The sequence below is a fragment of the Diplotaxodon limnothrissa genome, linkage group LG8 (assembly GCF_057381915.1).
Source record: "Diplotaxodon limnothrissa isolate DT_005_m linkage group LG8, D_limnothrissa_male_GT1.1, whole genome shotgun sequence".
Classification (NCBI taxonomy): domain Eukaryota; kingdom Metazoa; phylum Chordata; class Actinopteri; order Cichliformes; family Cichlidae; genus Diplotaxodon; species Diplotaxodon limnothrissa.
In genome coordinates, this window is record NC_140603.1 from 21,215,770 (window position 1) to 21,239,147 (window position 23,378).

Sequence of the window (23,378 nt, forward strand, 5' to 3'; positions counted from 1 at the left end):
CAAAAGGAGCAGAGGGACGGGAAGCTTCATTTGAATATCAGGCAAGACTCCATGCAGCAAAAAACTTGAAGGCTTCCTTATCTGTTAATATTTCCCATCCACAAATGTAAACAACGCGTCTCTTTTCTGTCTCACAAACAGCTTGTGAAGCTCAACAGGAGCTTTGGACCTTATCACAGATGTACATTGGTTATAAGTGATGTAACCGCTCCGTAAAGATCACTTCAGGAATTTCTGGTACACAACAATTCATTTCAGAAGGCAATGGTTGGATGGAAAAGACATTTGTTTATTCCTGACAAATCAAAACAGAATATACAGCACGAGAAAACAACCAAAATCCTAATTTTCCAAATGAGTTCAACATAAGATTCAGGAAAGATGCTGTAACGTCGTGTCCGTGTCCAGCTGTCAGGAAAGAACTTCTTCATCAGCGAGCATTTCTTAACATTTCCAATCCTGCTGTCGTGTTCATCAAAGACCTGCAACACATAATCAGAGATGAATTTTGTACTTTAAAGCACCACCAGGGCTGCAACTGACCGTTATGTTCATCTAAAAATTAGTCTGCTGATTTTCTTTCATTACTTGCTTATAAATTCTCAGATGTCTTGAGCCACCTTTTAAAGTCTTTTTATTTTCCTAAGAAAATGGGAGAAGCAACTTTTTAAAATGTGTCCAAGCGTACATACAATTTGAACAAGCTTGAAAGTCAGTATTTGGTATGATTGTTTGATTAAACTATTTTCTGCATTTATAAATCCATTCATCCGTACAGCCTGACAATGATAGAGCCTCCACTGTGTTTTAAGGATGGCTCTACACGCTCAGTGTTGTACTTCCATGTATGGCGATGACGATTTGAAGCAAAAATTTTAAATATGGATGTGTCACTTAGCAAGACCTGTTGCCACTGGCAACACAATGGCTTCTTGACAGCCACTTTCACTGACATCTTCTCCAATGAGATTTTGGCAAACAGGGTCAGATGCACCTCTCAGGTCCTGTGTCAGGTCTTTGCTGGATCTTTTCCAGTTTCTTAAGGACATGAGTTTTGGATACTGTTCATCTGCTCTAGATTGTTATATAGACCTGCCACTTCTTTTCCACCCTCCACTTGTCCAGTTTCCTTAAATTGCTTAAGGACTCACTGCACATCATGCTGAGATATGGCAGGTTTTCAGTTAATAGCACTTTGGGAGTGACCTTGTTGGTGCAAAAACTGTCTGCCTGTCAAACTGTGTTACCTTTGGCATTTGTTGATTCAATTAAAGAAATTCTGTATTTTTATTGCCAAGTTGTCTGTTATGTGTGGACAATACAGGCTCATCCCTTGAATAAATTGCTCTTTTACCCTTGAATGATTCATAGGTGAGCATTAAGTTGCTTAAAAAGCAGCCGATGTCCAAAGAAAAACTTTGAAAGACCTTCCGAGATCCTGGAGAACCCTTGCTCACGACCACTTTAAAAAAAAAATACAAGATAGTTCTCCTTGGAAGCAAAATATAAAGAAATGATGGGTGGTTCAAGACTTTTGCACACTACTGTACAGGTGACTTTCTAAGTCAGTTACTTCATGCCCATATGCAATTATGCAATACAAATGTACAGAAAATAAAAATAAAAAAGGGACCCTAACACCACAGTAAAGGGCATTAAGGCATGAAATATTGATAAAGTAACAAACTACTTGTTTTCTTACAAAGGTCCCCTCTGTGGTTGTTTTTGTGTGTGTGTGTGAATTGTGTATGTCCAGTTGGAGGTACCCAACGACACGGTGAAGAAGAAAAAAAAAGCAAATAGCCTGTAAACAGGATCATGGACAGGAAATCCCATCAAAAGAAGATATTTTGAGAAAATAAACCACACGGGGAGACATTTAATAAGTAATCCTTAGTGACTTACAGCTGTAAGTAGAGCTGCTATAAATGTGTATAGATTTAATTCAATAGGATTCAAACTGGGTCACTCAGCTATTAAAAGTGCAAAGTTAGTTGAGAGCAGTCTGACAGCAGTTTGCCTTTTCCTGGCAAGTACTGAAAGCTGCTGTTTTCCATTGCAGGCAGCTGCTGCAGAGGTGGAAGAGAGTGTAGCACCTTTTTCAATTAAACGTGCACAATAAACAGAAGATGGCAAATACTCTGAACTGTGACACGTTCGGTCTCAGTACAGGGTTTCATTTTTACTCAGTATTATTAAGCTTATACCGGCTATTATAAATAACAAATCCCCATCAGCTGCACTTTTATATACTAACAGTAAAAAAAACAATTGAGTATTAAGTGATGCACTAAGGAATTTCACATTGCGTGATAAACAGATGACACAACATTTATAACTTTTGTATAAGCATCCTTCGCATTTAGTGCTGAAATAAGAGTGTTGACCATCATCTGTGCTTGTGTTATTACATTATTTAGTTCTGTAAAGCAGCTCTAGTGATACAGTAACAGCACTCACCCACCTCTGCAGTGCTCTCCGGAACAGTTTAGCAACCTTGAGCATTTTTGATTTTATGAAACACCACCTTACAGTTTCCTTTGACTCTTAGTGCTTTCATTGTTCCTTCCTGGCCTAATATGCAGATATATTCATTCAAAAATCATTCATAAAAATAGACCATGAAGCACTGGGCTGCACATCTTAAAAGAAGAAGAAGGTCACAAGTACTCCAGTCACCAGTCAACCCAGTATTAATACTTTACTGGACCCCCTTCTGCCTTAACAATTGCCTTAATTCTTTGTGGCTAGACTTCGAAAAGTTGCTAAAAACATTCCTCAGAGATTTTGGTCAATGTTGACATAATAGCATCACATATTCAAAACTGCTCTATTAGATAGAGATCTGGTAACTGTAGAGGCCATTTGTACACAGATAAGTCACTGTTATGTTCAAGAAACATTGAGATCATTTTGAGCTTTGTGGAGTGGTGTGTTATCCTGCTGGAAGTAACATTCGGAAGACAAGATGGACACGGTAAGTAGACAAAAGGCACAAAGTGTACCAAGAAAATATCTGGCACACAATTACACCACCACCTCCTCCCCAAACCTTTGATACAAGGTAGGATGGATTCATGCTTTTATGTTGTTTACCCCTAATTTTAACTCTACCATCCAAGCGTTGTAGCAGAAATCGAGACTCATCACACCAGTCAACATTTTTTCCAGTCTTCTGGTGAGCCTGTGTAAATTGTAGCCTCCGTTTCCTGTTTTTAAGTGACAGGAGTGACACCCGGTATGGTCTTCTGTTGGTGTAGCCCACCTGCTTCAAGGCTTGGGGTGTTGTGTATTCTGAGATATTCATCTTTATAGCTTGGTTGTAACAAGTGTTATTTGAGTTACTGTTGCCTTCCTATCGCTTGAAGCAGTAAGTTCATTCTCCTCTGACCTCTGGCATCAACAAGATATTTTTGAGAGCTGCTGCTTGCTAGATACTTTATCTTTTTTTCAAACTATCCTTTGTAAACACTACTGATGCTTGTGTAGAAAAATCCTAGCAGATCAGCAGTTTCTGAAAAGTAACTTAAAATCACCTTTCTTCCCCATTCTGATCCTCAGTTTGAACTTCAGCAGGTCATCTCCACCGTGTCTGCTGATTGTGTATACACATCTGTCAAACATCTGGTAGATTTAGTCCTTTGCCAAACGTTTCATCATTTATCATTTACTACACAAAAATGTCAAAACGTTCACTAGCTACTGCTTCTTAAATGTGAGGATTTAATGACTGTTCTCTTTCATATTACTGTAAATGGAACATATCTAGATTTTGAGAGGCAATTTGGGTCCTTATATGCAACATGTTCAACAATTCCTGACATTTCATAGCTTAAAGTATAATTTTTTTTTTAAGTAACAGAATGTAACTGGTGATGATAATCCCCATTTTAAAATCTTGTAGTGCTAAGTGTACATAAAGTAAACAGTAGCTCTGAATGACTTCTTACTGTTCAAACACTTTAGGCTTTTTGCCTTCCCTCCCTCTGTGAATGCCTCCAGCAGTAAACAGACGTGGACAGCTGCAGGCAGCCTCCAGACTCAGCACTCTGAATGATAAAGAGCTGGTGCAGGGATCACCTGCCTTTTTGCTAGAGACACATATTAGACATTTCAAATACTCTAGCCTTGGCTCTCCATCAAGGCCCCGTTTACGTCTATTAGTGACAGAGTGATCAGTGTGAAATTCAGTCGGTGGTGACACACGACTGGAGAGTCAAACATAAGAGAGTTTAAAAAAGGCACGCCGTCATATTTCACCCATAATGATATCCAGTTTCGAAATTTCAGTTTTGTCTAGCAGGATTGTTTATAGAGCACCTTTCTACTTCCCGTGAACACAAGTGAATAAGTTCATACAACTGGATTCAAGTGTGTTAGAGGAATACACGGCACAAAAAGGCCCAAACCACCTTTCGATATGTCATATTTGATTTAAAATATTATTTGTATCAGTCTGAGTGTACACTGAGCAAACCTTACTGTGACCTTAAAAAGTAATTAGGCACTCAATTGATTTGATGCATGTCATTAGTTACTCCAAGCATGCAAATCAAACATATCTACTGTATTAAAGGTCATGTCTGTCAGCCAAAATCTATTTTTTCCCCCAGCAGACGTTAACGCTTTCCATATGGAAAGAAAGCTTAATTTCTAATTACCCTATGAAAAATTCCAAAGTGTGGCTCTGAATATCAAAATCCGAAATGTACTAAAAAGAAAAGAACAAAAAAAAAAAAAAAAAAACTGACAGTGATCAAGTAAAACCCATTTAAAAACTGGCTTTTGCATTTAAAAAGGCTACTTTGAACATTGCCATGAAATTAACTATGCAAATCGGGTTGGGGGAGCGGGGGGTACAATACTTGGTCAAGATAACAAGACTTCAGTTACCAAATGTGATATGAATTTCTTATTACTGAACAGTTCAGTGCAAGTTCTAAAAGTGTTGCAGGCGCAACGAAATGATTGCTTTTGCTTTCAATCCTTTTAAAAATCACAAAAACAAATTGGCTGGAAAATAAAGTTTTATCAGCTTGTTTTATACTGCAAAGGCGCATTTTCAGTGGGTGTCGTTTACCGCCCTTCTAAATGCTTATCAGTGCATGTAAACAAGCACATGCACACATGCCTGCATAAACAGCTAAAATGTGTAACGTTTTAATTAAAATCCCATCTCCTCTGTCCCTTTAGATCGTTAGAAATAGAGACGCAGATCCACAAAGGGAAAGAGGTCGCTGGTAACACCAACACACGCAGGGGTCTCATTTATCAGTCTTATTTAAATTGGCTCATGCTAGTTTTGAAATCTTAAGGGTCTAGTTGGATGTTCTCACTGCAGGGACTGCGGAGATGACTAATTAGGTAGAGGGATGTGGCAGAGACAGAAAAAACTATGTATGTCGGGCAGTGCGTAAGCAAGCTCACCCACACGGACATGCAAAGCCACATTTAACTATGTTTACAGATAAGCCGTGACATTCTGACCACTCAGATGAAACGTAAAATTGCTTACGTTGTGACAACAGGGTGTCATGGTGTAGGAAATATGACATGTGGTTTCATAGCCAAAATAAAGTTATTTTTCTGACTAGGACCTTATGGGGCATTACTAGGAATGTTAGCAGTACAATAAAGGCTGTTTTTGAAAAATGTGTAACTGTGTCCAGTCAAGAAACAATTGTTTCAGATATTTCTGTTTAATATGTTTGTCTCTGTGTGTAGACAACAGCTTTGCAAAAAATTGCAACAGATTAGAAACTCTTAGCAGACTGATTTTGTGTTATTGCCGTTTTATCGCCAACCTAATGTACCAAAGGTTCTTTGAAGAGAACAACTGACTGCGAGTGGTTGGAGATTTGGTCACCATCGCAGGCTGAGTAGTCATGATCATGCCACGATCTTCAACTACTGTTTTTCCTAGTTTGATTGGAGCATTAGGCCCTTGTCACACAGTCCTAGAGACCTATTGGCAAACATCTGGCAAGCACTGGTGGTTAGGGCAAAATGTATATTCTTTGGCTGGTGGCAAGTGCTTCCTGGAGGTTGTTGGCAGACACAAGGTGAAATTGGTCACAGTTTTCACTGCTTGCAACCAGTTTTAACGAGCAACTGTCTCCAACCTTGACTTGGTCGATATACATTTTTCCCTAGAGAGTGACGGTTGCAGGGGATTTACTGACCGGTCTTCTAGGCCTTTTTGGGACTTTAGCCTCACAGAAATCAAGTGATTTAAAGACAGACTGTAGTAATAATTTTTTCAGCAACTTTTTATATTATGTCCTATCTATATAAATAACAGACATAAAAAACATTTGCTAAATAATCTATACAATGTAGCAATCTATCAATCTTTTTGTGAGCAAATTCTTACTTGGACACATTTATAGCTGAAAACAGACTGAAAATTTATTAAATATTAAACACGAAGCCTTTAACTTAATTAAAACTAAATTACAGTTTCAAAAACCATTTACTAAATGTTTGCTTCCAACTTATCAATGTTAAATCTGGCATCCTAAATGTTACCCATGTTTCCAAATTTCCTGACATTTCATAGATAATTAACCAATTTATCAAGACAATATGAATGTCTGATAGTGAGAAATTATTCCTTCATTGCAGCCATAATCCAATATGCTCCCGATCTATACAGCTAAGAAGACATATGGCCATTTAAATAAACAGTCAGTCTGAATGCGTTATATTAAGTCTCAGGACAAATCGTATCTGTCTTCAGAGTCCGTGTCTACGGATGACGTATGTTTCCTCATGTGTTTTCAGTATAATCATTAATGCGGACATCTGTGCAAAACATCCTCAATCATGTCCCTGCCAAAAGAAAAACAGAGGCATAGTCTCAATGAATTCAATCAAATTTCAATTGCCTTGTGATGCTTTCTTTTTGTGCTTAGGAGCAATAGTATTGGCAAGTGTCAGAATTCTGTTATTAGCTGGAGTGCTTTTACGTTGGATGCAATCCTGACCCACTAAAAAGCATGCTGTCAAGAGCTCTGGGCATGATTAATTAGGTCCCAGGTCCTAGGTCGGAAAAGATCCCACTCCAAGACAATGAAATAGTGAGGGTATGGGCAGCTCAGCTGGCTAGTCTATATCCAATAACAAAATCTGCATGGGAATCTGTGCAAGCAGCTTCAAGAAAAAAGAGAAGAAAAGAAAATCATGCCACTGCTGGGATGGGAGGGTGGATAGGACAGGGTTGCAAAGCTGACAAACAAAAAGACCCCTTTGTTTTTATCAGTGTAACTTTTGGCTGCCTGGCAATCACCCTCCTGCATTCCAAACAGAGAGCATTGCCAGCTGAGGGGAAAGCGAAAATAAAAAAAAAGGCTGTGACGGCAAAACCAAGTGTCTGTATTCACTGACACTGTTGACAGTCGGGAGTGAAGACAAGGTTCATGTGGGAAAGGCAAAGATTTAAAGAAAAATGATGGAAAAAAAAAAGCTGGAGGAGAAAAAAAGGTCTGAAAGATCATATCGGTGATGCATTCATACTTTCATGAGGCAGTGCGTTGAAAGGATGAAAGGAAAGGTGTAAATCATGGCTATGACCTAGAGTACTGCAAGCAAGAGATTAGAGCAGCATGAAATTCAACCAGTGTTTGGACAGCTATAGAAGCCAGTTTGGCAGAAGATCTGCATTTGAATCTATTGGGATGCTGTGTAAAGTGTAAACATGAACAAGATGCAAAGATTGTAAATTGTTTAAGCCAAATATTTAGATGAAATTGTTACTGTGCTGCTGGAAACATTCCTCAAAGATTATGGTCCACATTGACTTGACAGCATCAGGCAGGTGATACAGACTGCATATACTTGATGCCAATCTTCCTTTCCATCACATCCCAGAGGTCCTCTATTGGACTGAGATCTGGTGACTGTGGTCACTGTGTGAAAACAGTGAACTCACTGTCATGTTTAAGAAACCACTAAGATGTTTTGAGCTTTGTGGCATGGCACAATTTGGTATTTATATTTCTGTGTAAAATCAACACCATAGGTATTTTGTAACAACAAACCCTTCTCTAACCCTACACTGTAACCTGATATGCACCTCCCTAGGGATATAACTACACATCCCCGTCGACAAAGCCAATACAGATAGAAATGTTGGCAACAGCACTGGCCACTTCCATAGGGTACGTCACTGGCTCTATGTAGATTCACTACAGCAGTATAAACTATGCACTATCCTGCTGACAGCAGCCAGCTACTGTTGTAGCTACTTTGGCCATTACAGAAATAGCTGAAGTAACTGCAAATTGCCTATTAATTTTCATAAACTATTCATTTTTACAATGATCAGGATTATAAGAGTGTCTTCTTCCTGTAACTTTCTGTTTCATTTGATATAAATATAAAAGTTATTAAAATTGTATACATTTTATGAGCTTTTTAGTCCTTAGGAATACATGAAAGAGCAAATGTTTTAATGTATAATCTTATCTTCAAATACTTGTCAGATAAATATACCAGGCCAAAAAAATGTGGAATAAAACTAAAAACTAAATAAAAACAAGTATCTGAAAATTCCATTTAACTAGATTTCTATGTTTCATTTGGGCACTGTGGTTTACAAAGTACATCTAATATTTTTTATTCTTCTCTATTAAAGGGATAACCATGACCCAATCTCCACCTCTCTGTTAACAGCCAAATGACTCAATCTATGCTGCCACCTACTGGACAGAACTATCACGAATGCTGCAGTGCTCTCAAAGCTATAAACTTTATTAATTCTCCCACCTCAGTATATGCTCACTCTTGCATGAGCTCAAGACAAGCTGATGCTCCCTGCAGAGCTGTAGTATCCAGTGCAGTCTGTTGAATATCTCTGGGACAGCTGGACAGTATTCAGCTCAAACTCTCCAAAACAATAAGCATCAAATTTCTGTAATGAAAACACATTAAATTCATAAACTTGTAACAATCAATCAATCCATCCATCCATCCATCCATCCATCCATCCATACTTACATACATACAGTCAAGACTATTTCAGACAACCGTGTGAAACAACAAAGCAGGACAACTTGTGTTGACATCAAACAGTCAGCACTGTGTTAGAAAGTTAAAAACTGCTTGTCAAATTCTATTGTGAAAACAAGGTAAGCTGTCGCAAACATGGTATTATCATATTTATAGGTGGCTGAGTGTTTGCCTGCTACCTTTGTGTCACTTCCAGAGGAAAAAAAAAACAGCAGCAACAATGTTGTTATTCAAACAAAGACCTTCTCTGTAGAGGAGGGGAAGGTGAATGTCAGAAATTTTCATCTCCAGTGTCGCATTTCAGTTGTCAAAACTCCACCAGGAAGATTTTTGCAACCTGACTCTGACAAGTGTTTTTTTTTTAAACAACACAAACAACCAAGAGTCTTTGAGCTGTACTGGTGCGTTATTTTTTTTTATTTATTTATTTTTTAACCAAAAATAACAACTGCTAATAAAGTATATTCTTAAGTAGTGTTCCCTAATATTTCTGCCAAAATAGCAGGTTTTCAGTAGTCAGTCAGCACAGACTGTATATAAATGATGGACATAGAAACACACATTAATTTGTGGGCTCACTTTGAAGCCTCAACTTTAGAATTTTGGCAAGTTGTTTTTTTTGAAAAGTGTCACTTTCATGTAGTGTTCAGTGTCTGCTGCAGACACTTTTTTAGGCCTGTCACGTCTTATTTTGTTCACTTTGTCCAGTTTTCTTAAGATTCTTTAAGGACACACTGCTTACCAGGCAGAGATATGCTAGGTTTTTGGCTAGTACCTAACTGGGAACCACCTTGCTGGTACAAAATATTATTTTATGCCTGTCAAACTGTTATTTTTAGAATTTTTCATAGACTGAATTAAAGAAATTGGAACAAATAATGTGTTTTTACGAGAAGCAATTTCTAACAAAGTGCCTAAAGACACAATTGAATATTGGTTGTTATGTGTAGGCAGCACTTGTTCATTCCTTGAACCTCTTTTATGATTGAATCATAGGTCAGTGTTAAGTAGCTTAACAAAATTCCTATATAGCCAATGTCCAAAAAAAACTTTGAAGGACAATCAGAAACCCTGAATAACTACTGCTCAAATCCCCTTTAAAAATTACAAGCTAGTCGAGGTTGGCTTCACTTTTCAGACCTGAGGCTCACTCCTCTTTTAATATAAAAGGTCTACAGCTGTGACACAAAAAAAAATAGGTGGGGGGAACCAATTTTGACATATCACACTAGGAGAAGCACATGAGGTAATTGTTATTACTGGTTCAGTTTCAAGGTGGCAAAACAAGAGTGCATCAGTGTTTCCCAACTGGACATGAAGTCATAACTAAACACGATTTGAGCCTGGACTGCTGTGAAGCAGGTCAGGTGGTTTAACGTTAAATTACATAGCTCGTATCACAACTAATGTGAGAACATAATTGATTTGTCCCAGGTGAAATGAAAACACCTTTTCCCTAAAGAAGATAAATGTAAATCAGAACCAAAAATCAATACAATACTCTCAATTTTCATGTTTTTTTCACTAAAAGAGCAAAGAAGCAATTAACTGACAAGATCACATGGGACGAGCTATGGACAAGTCAACCACAGCTGGAAAATCTATACACAATATACTTTAAACAAAAACAATGTTGCATCAATTGGATAGTGTAATATTGCTGCAAGCTCCTGAACATAGCAATTAAGATGCATTTGTATTTATTTATTTATGCATTTTAGAGTTTTTATACATTTTCCCAATTAGTATATACACAAAATTCTAACACTGTATTTTATTTTTTCCCCAATTGAAACTATGCATATTGTGCCAATACAGTAAAATGTTTTTTTGAATGGACTGGCTTTTATATAGCACTTATCTAGGCTTTTTGACCACCCAAAACAATTTTTACTGTGGGAGGAAGCCAAAGACCCCAGAGAAAAGCACAAGGAGAACATGCATATGCCACAAGGAAGCCTCAGGAGTCAAGGAGACTCAAGCTAGCACCTGTCTTACTGTGGCGTTGGCACTACTAACCACTGCACCTCCATCCCGCCCAGTGCTGTTGCCTACCATATTGTTATTAACTGCAGTCAAGAAGTGAGTATGTGTCTCAATCCAGTAGTAAATTTCAACTAACCTTTAGTATGTTTTTGGCATCAAAAGCCTCTCTTTCATTGACGGTTTGACGTCCTGCTGCGCCTGTATCTTCCACTGTAAAAACACGAGAGTGTAAAGAACAAGCTGATCAATAAAGCACAGAACACACAGATACAGATATGTTATCTCAGTGATAAACTAACATGTTTACTTGAACCTGTCAGTGGCTTTACAACAGTACGAGCAAAATCAAGGACATTTAGTTAGTAAAATTAGTTTGTGAAATAGGGACTAAGAAGATGAAAAAAAAACTAAATTTTAATAGGGCTTATCCACAAGGCGGTAAACATGGTCAGCAGTGGCACAGTCTCTGTGTTGTGTTCCTGGTAAGCCCAGTACAAATTTGAGAACTGCTCCTGGACTTGATCCATGTCCAAAATGAATGAAGCTTTTGTCAGAGTACTTGGAAAACATGCAGCTCAGTGCACGTAAACAGAACTGTGGCCAAACAGAGAACTGCCTCCCCAATTCCTCTCTGCACAATTTTGTTGTCAGAATTGGTCAAGACTCTGCTTTGTCGTCACTGCAGCTACACTCCAAGCCAAAAGATAATGAGGGAAAATTGACAAACATCCACTGGGTGGCAGCAATCAATACGATCCCAGCAGTTCAATAACTTCTCTACTATGCCTTCGTGCGAGTTAGGCTGGCATGTGTGTGTTTATGTCTTTACCTGTGGAGTCTTTTCTGAACAGAGTGTTCATCACAGTACCATGTAGCTTTACTCTGTCCCACTCTCGGACCATCAGCCCTGCAGAGACAAAATGCTCTACCATTCTGTCTGCAATCACCTGCAACCTATAATGTGATTCCATTAAAATAGAACAGAGATTAAAGAAATAAAGTTAAAACAGTAAAATGTTGGATATTTGTAATGTTGTTATTTAACTATTCACTGATGTACTAACCTGTCAGATCCATCTCGAACATTGACCTTCACATACAAAACATCCACCACTGCTGGGTCATCATTCATGTACTCTATGCCTGTCACCTCCAGTGGGAGAGGTTTTCCTTCAGTGATGTCTCTAATGAAAAATCAGACAAAGAAAACCATTGTAGTGTAACACAAACTGTATTTTTTTAAATAAGTGAAACTGTCTGGGTATGTAAACAGCTAATCAAGGTAGTAAAGTACAGTGACACAGGTTCTCCTATTCAGAAATAAGGCTGGAGATACTTGGTCAGAAAGTTAACAACGATGCAACAATTCAGTCCACACACTGCATTCATAACTCACTGAATTTACATAAAGATTTCCTGTCAATACCTGAGGTCAGAGGAGAATGGCCAGATTGCTACAAGCTGACAGCAAGGAAACAGTAACTTAAATAACCACTAGTTACAACCAAGCAATGCCGAGAGCATGTCTGAATGCACAACCGCAGAAGAGCACACTGGGTGCCACTCCTGTCAGCTAAAAGCGAGAAATTGAGGCCACAATTCGCATGTGCTCAACAAAATGTTACAAATGTTGCCTGGTCTGAGGAGTCCAGCGACATTCAAATCAGAGTAAATAAAATGAAAGCATGGATCAATTTTGCTTTGTATACAGTGGCTGGTGATGGTGTAGTGGTTTGGCTACTGTTTTCTTGGCACGTTTTGGGTCCATTAGTACCAATCTGAGAATTGCTACTGACCATGTCCATTCCTTTATTAGACAGTGTACCCATCTTCTGCTGACTGTTTCCAGCAGGATAATGAATCATGTCACAAAGCTTGATCATCTCAAACTGGTTTCACAAAGTTGAGTTCACTGTATTCCACTGCCCTCCAAAGTCAATAGAACCCAATTCAATAAAACTCTTTTGCCTCTTTTGCCTCGCCTCTGTCAGTGCTCCCCAGGCCGGCTGTGGCTACAATGTACCTTGCCATCAGCAGTGTGTGAATGTGTGTGTGAATGGGTGGCTGACTGAATGTGTAAAGCGCTTTGGGGTACTTAGGGACTAGTAAAGCGCTATACAAATACAGGCCATTTACCATTTCACCATTTTGGGTAGAATGATGGATTCTCATAAATGTGCAGCTGACAAATCTGCAGCAACTGGACCACAATGTCAGAGGAATGTTGTCAACACCTTGTTGAATCAACGTCATGAAGAAGGCCACTTTTTTGCTTTCAGAGGCCACTCTGAAAACAAAAAAGGATGCTTGAAAGGTGTAACTAATAACTGATGTATAAGCATACACCAATGAACAAAACATTTTTACCAACCCATAAGACTGACAGTTACAGATGATTTTTAAATGATTTTTCTCCTTTTTTAAAGAACCACATAAGTTTTGAAAATATGAACCAATATGAACAAATAGGTTCTCGAGCAGGATTCTGCTAGTCGATCCTAAGTGCACAGCAAAAGCTTTAAGGGAGGCAGCTTTTAGTTTTTTTGCAATGGAACAGCAGCTGGAAATGTTGAAATCTTTAAACTTTACCCTGGATTTTCATTAGGAAGGTTAAACATTACTTTGTTTTGCAATTTTATTGTTTTGGCTCTTTAAATCTATAAACTAGTGTGACATTATTTTATTAGGATTATTTTACTGATTGTTGTATAATTTATAATTTTGTGTTTCATTTTATAATGTTAGTATTTTTCAGTCAGTGATTGTTTGACATATACATTTTTTTTTTACTGCTCTTATTTTATTTACTTATTTTTAGATCGCTTATGTTTAACATTTCATTCTGTTTCACAGTGCAATTTCTTTTGTAGTCATACACCAAAATCATTAAGTGCTTTGTATAATGCAATAACCTTGTTCGAGCCTTACCTGATGAAGTTTTGACACTCTTGGAGATGTTCACATGCTTTTCTCACTTCCATTTCATTTAACAGAGCCAAGGTGCCGATGGTCAAGTGGAGCTTTGCAGGGTTCTGAAATATGCTTTCCTCTACTCCATGATCCTACAGAACATGGAATTTGTTAATGGTGTAAAATGCTCTCCTTAAGCAATACATTGCCATAACTGCCCCTCACTATCACCAGTTATATTTTGGTTCCTTTTTACAGAAGATACCTGTGAACATTGCTTCAAAACCTCATCTTTAAATCTCAGGAATCCCTCTTGAATTTTTGAGTCGTTTAAAGGGAATGACAAAAAGTGTGTGAAGGGCTGCTTCCTCCGGAAATTCTCAACAAGGACCTCCACCCGAGTGACAGCAGATGAAACTGCAGTTTTGGTGGAACCTGTAATGACTGTTACACAATGAGAGAGTGGAGGGAAATGAGTGAAGGGAAATATCTTTTGCTCTCTGTTCAGTTTTTAAGTGACATTTGCCCTTAGTCCCCACCAATCTGCCCTTCCACTCCTTGTTTTGGGATGTTAATAGACGTCTTTGTGTCAAACTCCAGACGTTTACGCGTTTCTCCTTTTTTCCCAATGATGTATCTACAGAACACAAAGAAAACAGAGAAACACAGACAGACGTTATGCTGCTTACAGAATCTTGTATTATTTTCAGAAAGTGAAAGGTTAAGGACAACCAAAGCAAGGGTCTACTGTTGATGACACACTTGTAAAGAACACTTGGGACATCGATGGCACAGCGATATCCTTTATCACTCTGTTCAATTAAGTGGGTATCACAGGTTTCATCTTCTCCAAGCTCTTCATCATCTAGAAACACAGAAATATACTCACATTTTTAAAACGAAACTGTGCTAAAATCTGAAAGCATTATCTGGAGCTTCTTACAAACATGTATTTTACCTGTTAGCGGATAGTTCTCGACTTACCTGGTGGTCCCATGTAAGAAAACTCTTCCTCTTCCTCATAATGCTCGTCCTTAATTATATTCCTGCGGTATATTCTTCCATTTATATTTATAAGAGGAGGACGTAAGACATCCATACTGGTAAACTAGCTAGTGTTAGCAAACCTGTGCAAATCTGACAACAGAAACGACGGTTCAGGCGATACTGAGGTGACTTTTGGTGACGTCAAAAACACTTAATAGATAATATACTAGCTTGTCAGCTAAGTGAAAATTGTATAAAATAACAAAGTCTGTCTTTCAAAACTTATTTAGCTAGCTAGTTGGAACTGTCCTGGTTATTGACGTTTTAAATGTGTCGGAAAATGTGTTAACAGATCTACAAAAGTGATTGAACAACCTTTTAGCGACAGACAACTGAGACGAGCCATCCCTATGATTGTAAAATCTGCGATAGCTGCAACCCCCTGTCGCGACAAACGTAAAATGCGGTCTCTGTCGTAAACTACTGGTATACGTCTGAAAAACAACAAAAACTGGCTGGATTTTAAGTTGTTATATTTGCTGTGACATCGACGGTAAGTTGTACTTTTGAATAAAAATGGAGACTTAATGCCATATTATATTTGTTAATATTTCTGCTGGGTGGTTATCATCAACAGTATAAGCAGAATAGTTAGCTTTATTGCTAGCAATGTTGTATCATTAAAAATAGTGAAACAGTCCTTCCAAGCTAACCCCTACCGGTTGGTTTGGATGTTTAAAAGCCTTTGTGATTACTAGAGCACGAACCACCTTGCTTTATCTGTGTTTGACACATTAAACTGGTAGTAACAACAGTCGTTGTTGTGTGTGTTGTTTAAAGTTTATCGAGGCAATGGCCGCGTCTTCTTCGTCCTCTTCTGCGGGAGGAGTGAGCGGCAGCTCCGTGACTGGCTCTGGGTTCAGTGCTTCCGAGCTCATCCCACCAAGGAAAGTCCTCTATACGTATCCAAAAGGCGCAGGGGAAATGATGGAAGGTACGATGAAGGAAAACCGGATAAAAGTACTTGTATAAAAGCTGCCCAAATGCTCCCAAATAGCCAGGAAATAGAAATCATATGAAAATCATATATAATGGTAGGAGGTTTGCAACATAATACCTTAATATCATAATATCTGCCAACTTTAGTATAACACTGAGAATATATGTGCCTGTGTTTCTAAAGTATTTAAGAAAGATATGTTACTACAAAGCAGAGTCTGCCTCTCTTCTTCACAATCAAGAGCTTTCTCTTGCACATGGTAGACAAATTAAGATAAAGCAAAACCCTTAAGCCTTTTAAGCTGTGTGGGGCATGGCATAGATTCAACAAAGGTGCTGGAAACATTCTTCCGAGTTTCTGGTCCATATTGACATGATGTTATTAAACAGTTGCTGCACATCCATGATGCAAATCTCTTGTTCCACCTGGTGACTGTGGAGGAAGTTTGAATACAGTGAACTCATTGTCATGTTCAAAAAGCCTGTTTGAGATCATTTGAGTCGTGTGATATGGTGTGTTATCCTGCTGGAAGCAGCCATCAGAAAATGGGTACACCGTTCTCATAATGGGGTGGACATTATCAACATCAATACTCAGGTAATATGTGGCATTTAAATCATACTCAAGAAAGAAAATATCTCCCACACAATTAGACCATCAATAGCGAGATCCAGTGATACAAGGCAGGAAGGATCCATACTTTCATATTGGTCCCGCCAAATTCTGACCCTAAAAATGTGGCAGCAGAAATCGAGACTCATCTGACCATGCAGCATTTCTTGATTTCGTGATTCACTGATTGCATGTTTGCGTTATCAAGCCGCTAAACAGGTGTGCCTAATAAAATGGTGGTTGAGTGTATACTAATGGATGTTGTCTCTTAGGCTTTGACATTGTAATGTTTTTTAAAAAACCCAAAACTATTTTAGCTGTATTTTACTGTTGTTGTACTTCTTATGTCATAAATATATGAAATATTTTAAGATCTCTTTCTGATGTAGCTTGAAATCTATGTTTTGGCTTTTATTACCCTGGAGACGAAAGCTTGAATAAGAATTCTTTATTTGACTGACCTTTTTTTTCATTTTACGTTTCTTTTTAGATGGCTCTGACAGATTTTTATGCGAGTCTGTATTCAGCTACCAAGTGGCCTCAACACTGAAACAGGTTAAACATGGTAAGTCTAACTATATTTGCATAGCTTCACATTAGTCTTGGTTGATCTAATACGGGTGCCAAACCCATTTTACATTACAGGCCACATATAGCCTACCTTCATCTTAAATGGGCTGGATGAGTGAAACTCCCGTTTCTCACAGTGTAACTACAAATTTAATCCCTGCGAGATATATAGACGGTGAAAAAACACATTTTTTGTTTTGATCCGTTACTTAATCACGTTGGCATCATATAAATGGTTAGCATTATTTAACTGCATTTTAACTGTATAAAAGGCTAAAATTTATGCCCACCTTCAGTTGTTCTAAAGCCATGTGGGCCGAATTAAAATCTTTAGTTCTGGCTCCCAGGCTTTATATTTGACACCCCTGATCTAATAGAAACAGGTATACTAATGAGTAATGTCCATTCTTACAGATCAGCAAGTGTCTCGAATGGAGAAACTCGCGAGCTTGGTGGAGGAGCTAGAAGCAGACGAGTGGCGGTATAAACCTATTGAACAGCTATTGGGATTCACACCATCTTAAATAAAGAGATTCAGATGTCTTTTGCTTATTTAATCAGCCAAATAGAAGGAAAATGTAACCTTTTTTTTTTCAAGTTACACATGATATTCCTTCTGTATTCTGTATCATAAGTTTAAAAGTGTTATCTGGAGATCCCAAATGTGAGATGTGTTATTTTATCACTTCTATATGATTGTTTTATTTTTAAACCACTTATTACATTAAACCCAGCATACTAAATAAAATCTTGTCAACAACATTCTTATAAATTAGTAACTACACAATTCACAAGTTAACAGATTTTCCATCTGCTTTAGGCTGTTCAAGATGATTCTCTCATTGGAATTAGCCTTCATGTTAATGTAAATACTACATTTGGTATTAAATCCCTGGAAGAGAAGCATTGTGTTTCCAAATGGCTCCAATGTAACTTATAAACATAAAGCCTGCTGCACTGTTGGTCTCTTCTCCTTTCTGTGTATGTCCTTACTCCACCAGCAATTGGAACAAAACAAAGAGAGCTTGTAAATAAAATCAGACTTGGGACATTCTTCACATTGGTTGCTGTTTGTTTTGCCTGGTGTGTATTTTGTCCAACTCCACCTCACTGTGTTAAGTTTTGTTAAATCCAAGGATAGAAAAGTATTTGTGCTGCTTTTTTTGTGGTATGTATTTTGATATTGCTGTTGTTCATTCTGTTCTTTGAACGAGCTAAAGTCTGAAACCCATCAGTGCAGTTTTCCGTGCCACTTTTGTCTTGTGGTGACAGTGAGTAAACGTGCAAACTTGGTGTTTTCCTCAGTGAATGATTGTCTTCAAGCAAGTGAAGGGTGGGAGTGTACAGAGTGTACTGTACTGTACTGAGTGTTTCAGGACAGCCCTGAACACAACAGGACACCTCTGGCTGGAGCCTAAATTTCTTTTTCTAGTTTGTTTCTGGCCACACTTTCTGAGAATCCAATTAAAAAGTGATTTCTCATAGTTTTTGTTGTTTTTACTCAAGCTACTAAATCTTCTTACTCCACGTCCCCTGCTAAAGATTTCTGATAACTTTTTTATAGCACCCACCTCAGAACATAGTGTTCCTACACGTGTTTATGTATTTCAGTTCCTGTCTAACAAAGTACAGTGTATTCCACGCCTACACACGTGCAGAAATGCAGCGTAGCCTCTGGCTGCTTTCCAACATACAGCTGTGAGCAAAATGTGTAGTATGTAGCCTATGGCCCCGACACAAATAACTTGCTTTTGCATTCTAACAAATCCGCTATATGTTTTTACTCTCATACAGTTTGTGTTATGCCTTAAAACACTTTGCTATCTTTTGTGATGAAGTAATAAATGGTGCAAAGATGCTACAATAACAACCCCCCGGCGCATTTCTGCATAGAACGTTGCTAAATAACTCTAATAATAATGATGATGATAACATATGTAATTTCTGTGCAGTCTTTTTGTTTGTAACTCAAGGGTAAATGTAGAAAGAGGTGTCCCATAGCCGTTTTTATTATCTGTTTTGCCTTGAGCACAGCGCATTGAGTGTTCTCTGCATCTCTGTGTGCCAGATAAAAAATTCTGATGTAATGGTTTAGCAAAACAGGTGACGTAATGTGCACTGCAACACTGAACCTGCTCATCCAGGCCTACATTCTGTTAAAATGTAGGTGCACATACAGAAAAACGGTTTACCAAATACCCACATAAGATATCAAACAAAGAAACAACAAGATCATTTTCAAGCCCACTCAAGTCCCCTGAAACATATCCATAACACTAGGGTCTGCTATTCATCCCCCACCACCCCCCTTCCTCCTCCTCCCCCTCCTGTTTGTCTTTCTTCTCTGCTGGCATGTTACCAGGCAAGAAGCAGCGCTGGTGTCGTGCCTCTCTTTTTGATTGGCTGGTTAGGGAGAGACAGGCGTGGCCTCGCAGCCCACATATATAAACATTGTTGCAGGACAGACTGCAGAGCTTGGCAGCTGGTGAGAGAAAGAGAGGAAGAGCAGAGGAAAGAAGTTTCCATATACAAATTGCAGACAATAACCGTTAAAACTACGCATCTTAAACATCCACCGCGACCTTGAACCACGCAGAATTTAAATAACGAGTAAGTACAATTAATTTATTTGCCGGTTTTGCTAGTTTACAGCTAATTTTGACAGTGAAACAGCTTCTAGCTGCAGTCAAATTAAAAAGGTGTTCTTTTTGAAAATGTTTATTGTTCATATCTTTAGCAGAAAGCTATACCTCAAAAGCCTGATATGTATGTTTAATTAAGTCGTTAAACGTGGAATTAACGGCAGTAGTTGGGTGCTCATCTGTTGCCTTTGTTTCTCCTGTGACAGTTGACCACATAAGCAGCTGATACTGCAGGGAGGACAACCATGCCTGAACTCTTTGCATATACTGACATCGGCAGCTCACCTCCTTCTCCAGTGGACAGCAGCGACAGAAGGCTGTCCTGGGGCAAACTGGTTCAAAGACTGACTGATTTCAGCACACCTGCCAGCAGCAGGAGTATGGAGTCAGGGTCCAACAATAGCAGCAGGAGTGATCTCTCAGACTCAGGTAAGCAATGCTGCATAGGCATCTCACATCTCATGATTCTTTTCTTCTGTATGCAAGTTTCAGGTTCTAACTCATTCTTGCTTTTACACAGGCTCAGATGTCTCAAGTGACTTGTGTGCCTTCAATGAGGACCTGTTTTATGATCCAATGGAGGAGACACTCTTAAAAGAAGTAGTGGACCTGATTGCACGAAGTCTGAGAGAAGCCAAAGACACAGATTGCGCCTTAAGATGTACAAAACTGCTCATTCCAGACAAACTTCTGGAGCACATTGGACAAGAGCTCCTTCATCTGGCAGCTAGTGAGCCCTGCGGTTTAAGAGGGGCTCTCATTGACCTCTGCGTTGAGCAAGGGGATGTTTGTGAGAGCATGGGACAGCTATCTGTGGACCCATACCTTGTCCCTACATTTCAGCTCGCTCTGGTGTTGAGGCTAGAGTCGGGCGGCCTTTGGCCTAAAATTCAAGGACTCTTTAGCACAAAGTCGCCTTCTACTCCAGTAGTGAGACAAGCTATTAAACTTAGCACTGGTTTCCGTGTGATCAAGAAGAAGCTGTATAGTTCTGAAGATCTTCTAATTGAGGAATGTTAAGTAATACAAACACTGATGTGCTTTGATGCTGACAAGAGGACAATAAAAGCTCACAAAGGGGCCTATTACTGTAATTACATGTATATGAAGCATTCTGAAGTGTATCAGATGGACTTTGTCATGATGTAGTCTACTGTTCCCACTGTAAAGGGGCTGAACTTTATGGTACCTGGAGCAGGCAGTGCTCCTAATACTCACTCACTGACATTCAGATTTTAAAATGACAACATGTAACCATCATATTATATCTGGTGACATGGCATTTACAAGTATTGGAAGTGCATACCTCAGTTTCTATTGAAACTAAACAACGGCAGCTAGCTATATTGTTATAGTTATTATTGAAGTTCATTGTGTTCTTTTTCTTTTTATACATGACAGTTAATTGAATTGGACAAAGCCTGATGAAGTGGTACACCAAGAGAACATTTGGTAACCTTTGTGAAGTGTGAAAGGCCTACCCTTGCTTGCCTTGTGCATTGTTTTTGCAAGCCGCGGCTAAGATTACAAATGTAACTTGATCTTGTGTTGTGCAGCCCTGTCCTGCTTCGGTTGATATTCAAATACTCAGTGAACTTTTTTTTGTACCTTTATCGAATGCAAATAAATTATTGTTTTCTAACATTTTGTTCTTTCTTATTATTATTTATTCAATCTTTCATATCCAAATGATCCATAGTTGACTTCGCTGACAGAGTTAGGAGAGATCTAAGAATGAGAGAAAGCGAATGAACATCAAGTCTTCAAATGTGCGTGCATATGTGAACCCAGTCTGCAAAATCTACAAACGCAAACTACACTAGAGCACACCAGCTGGTGCGGTGAGGTACAGTGGTTAACGGTATTCCGATGCAGAACAGCTGACAGGAATATGTGGCAGCCATTAAAGCCACATTAAAAAAAAGCTAGTGTGAAATTTGAAGAAGTCAAAGTCATGAATCAGATGTGCAGCATCTGCAGTCTGCAAAAAAAACAGCTGAGTGTGTTTGTGCTGAAAGAATGTGACGCTGCACATCCTGCCAGGCACATTTTGCACGTCACTGAAGAGCTGAACGTGCACGCCGCCTTGTCTCTAGTTCCCTGTCTCTGTAAGCCAGCCGGCCGGCACACTGTACGTGCCAAATGCGCTGACTGAGCTTTTATCTCCCATTCTGTGCCTGTTCTGTTCAAAGCAGAGAGTCACACTTAGCACGTTTGAGCAACCATGTTTATTTTCATCTAGAATTAAAAACATGGTGGAAAAACGAAGTGAACAAGATCTGTATGGTTTTCTTATCCTCTCTTTATAATCTATTTCTCCAAGAAATAATACAAAGAATAAGTAGCATACTATAAACTTAAAAAGTGAGACAAAAAATGGCTTTTTCCGACAGATTGAGTAGAGACGTGACAGTTCCCAACTTGAACTGGTTAAAGTCTGATTTTGTGGATCGCCACGTCTCATTCTCATGGCATTTATTGTGAAGTTGTACTACATGTTTGCCCTTAATACATTTAAAGGAGGTAAAGTGACAGGGACATGTCCTAGTGGCTATCTCACACACAGCAGAAGAAGACAAATTTCAGGTGTTCAAGTGTCTAAAAAGCCTAGACATTTGACGTATTAGATTACTACTGCATAGTCTGAGAATGTGCATCTAAAATCAAAACCCCTCAAACTTTTCTCCATTGAATTACAGCATAAAATCAAGGTGGCATTCAATGTGGCATCTGTTATATTGCTACATAAATAACATCCATATGACTACATATAACTTAAGTATGGTCTGTTTTCATACCATTCCCCCCAAAACAAATATAAAGTGTTCTTTATGTTCTTTCTTTAGTGCTTGGAGGTTCTCATTCTTAGTATCCGTTTTGACGTTTAGACATGGAATGCGCCTCCCTGTGTACTCAGAACCATTATGCCAATCCTAATTGATTGGTGATTACATCCTCATCAAATTAGCAAATTCTAAACATGTTTTCATGACCACAAATCACTATGATTTTTATTTTCCACAATAATTTGTCAACACAACTTCCAGTTTTTCATGTATTTCATGTAACAGGGTTTTTGGTATATGTGCCTATCTCTTAAATACTTTGGGTCAACTTCTGTTGTTTAAATGTGCTATAGGCTATAAATAAAATAGATGCAACAGTCCCCACCAAAAAATAGTTTTGTTTTTATACTATGGTATTTTTTGTAATGGAAAAATACACAAACAAAAGAATTCATTTAGGAGTGTTAGCTCACTGGGTGCTAGCTGCCTAGCTTATCTTGAATAAACATAGCTTATTTGTGCAAGCTACTTAAGGGTGGTTGGTTCTGAATGACATGTTTGTTACGATCATCAGCCAATCAGAATTGGCATAATGAAATAAATATTTCTGAGGAATACCCAAGGAGGAGCATCGCATAGTGAGCCATCGAAACGAATGCTTTTCTGAGAACCAGAGTTGCGCAAGTAACCTAAAGTTTTTCAAACCCACATTTTTTGAGGATAGCAAGCTATTTTAAGTACCATTTCCATTCTAAAACACTATATTAACGCTATATCTTTTTATCACATACTAGACTTCCACAGAAATTGTTTGAGTTAGTTTGTGTGATCTGTTTGGTGACGAGTGGTGCTGGTCTGCTCCTTGTTGAGTCATCT

The 23,378-nt window shown here is 38.5% G+C and overlaps 3 protein-coding genes across 6 annotated transcripts; 2 read left to right on the top strand and 1 right to left on the bottom strand.

Moving 5' to 3' along the window:
• Positions 1 to 217: 217 nt before the first annotated feature.
• On the bottom strand, positions 218 to 15,211 carry ascc1 (activating signal cointegrator 1 complex subunit 1). 4 transcript variants are annotated; one of them, XM_085360838.1, is made up of 10 exons: positions 14,890 to 15,211; positions 14,668 to 14,770; positions 14,445 to 14,542; positions 14,171 to 14,349; positions 13,924 to 14,057; positions 12,060 to 12,179; positions 11,825 to 11,949; positions 11,132 to 11,205; positions 8,767 to 8,911; positions 218 to 482 (listed from the first exon to the last, which is right to left on the bottom strand). In XM_085360838.1, the coding sequence occupies exons 1-9, from the start codon at positions 15,002 to 15,004 to the stop codon at positions 8,795 to 8,797; spliced, it is 1,065 nt and encodes a 354-aa protein (XP_085216964.1). In that variant the 5' UTR covers positions 15,005 to 15,211; the 3' UTR covers positions 218 to 482; positions 8,767 to 8,794. The 4 variants fall into 4 exon arrangements, with proteins under 4 accessions (XP_085216964.1, XP_085216965.1, XP_085216966.1 ...); XM_085360839.1 differs by lacking the exon at positions 218 to 482 and adding an exon at positions 6,493 to 6,831; XM_085360840.1 differs by lacking the exon at positions 218 to 482 and adding an exon at positions 7,614 to 7,907.
• Positions 15,212 to 15,346: 135 nt separating this feature from the next.
• On the top strand, positions 15,347 to 18,179 carry anapc16 (anaphase promoting complex subunit 16). The gene is made up of 4 exons (XM_085360841.1): positions 15,347 to 15,445; positions 15,733 to 15,886; positions 16,995 to 17,069; positions 17,489 to 18,179. The coding sequence occupies exons 2-4, from the start codon at positions 15,745 to 15,747 to the stop codon at positions 17,596 to 17,598; spliced, it is 327 nt and encodes a 108-aa protein (XP_085216967.1). The 5' UTR covers positions 15,347 to 15,445; positions 15,733 to 15,744; the 3' UTR covers positions 17,599 to 18,179.
• A 1,380-nt stretch (positions 18,180 to 19,559) lies between these two features.
• On the top strand, positions 19,560 to 21,334 carry ddit4 (DNA-damage-inducible transcript 4). Its single transcript, XM_085360842.1, has 3 exons — positions 19,560 to 19,684; positions 19,923 to 20,145; positions 20,237 to 21,334. Exons 2-3 carry the CDS (start codon positions 19,962 to 19,964, stop codon positions 20,734 to 20,736), a joined length of 684 nt encoding a protein of 227 aa, XP_085216968.1. The 5' UTR covers positions 19,560 to 19,684; positions 19,923 to 19,961; the 3' UTR covers positions 20,737 to 21,334.
• The last annotated feature ends 2,044 nt before the right edge of the window (positions 21,335 to 23,378 follow it).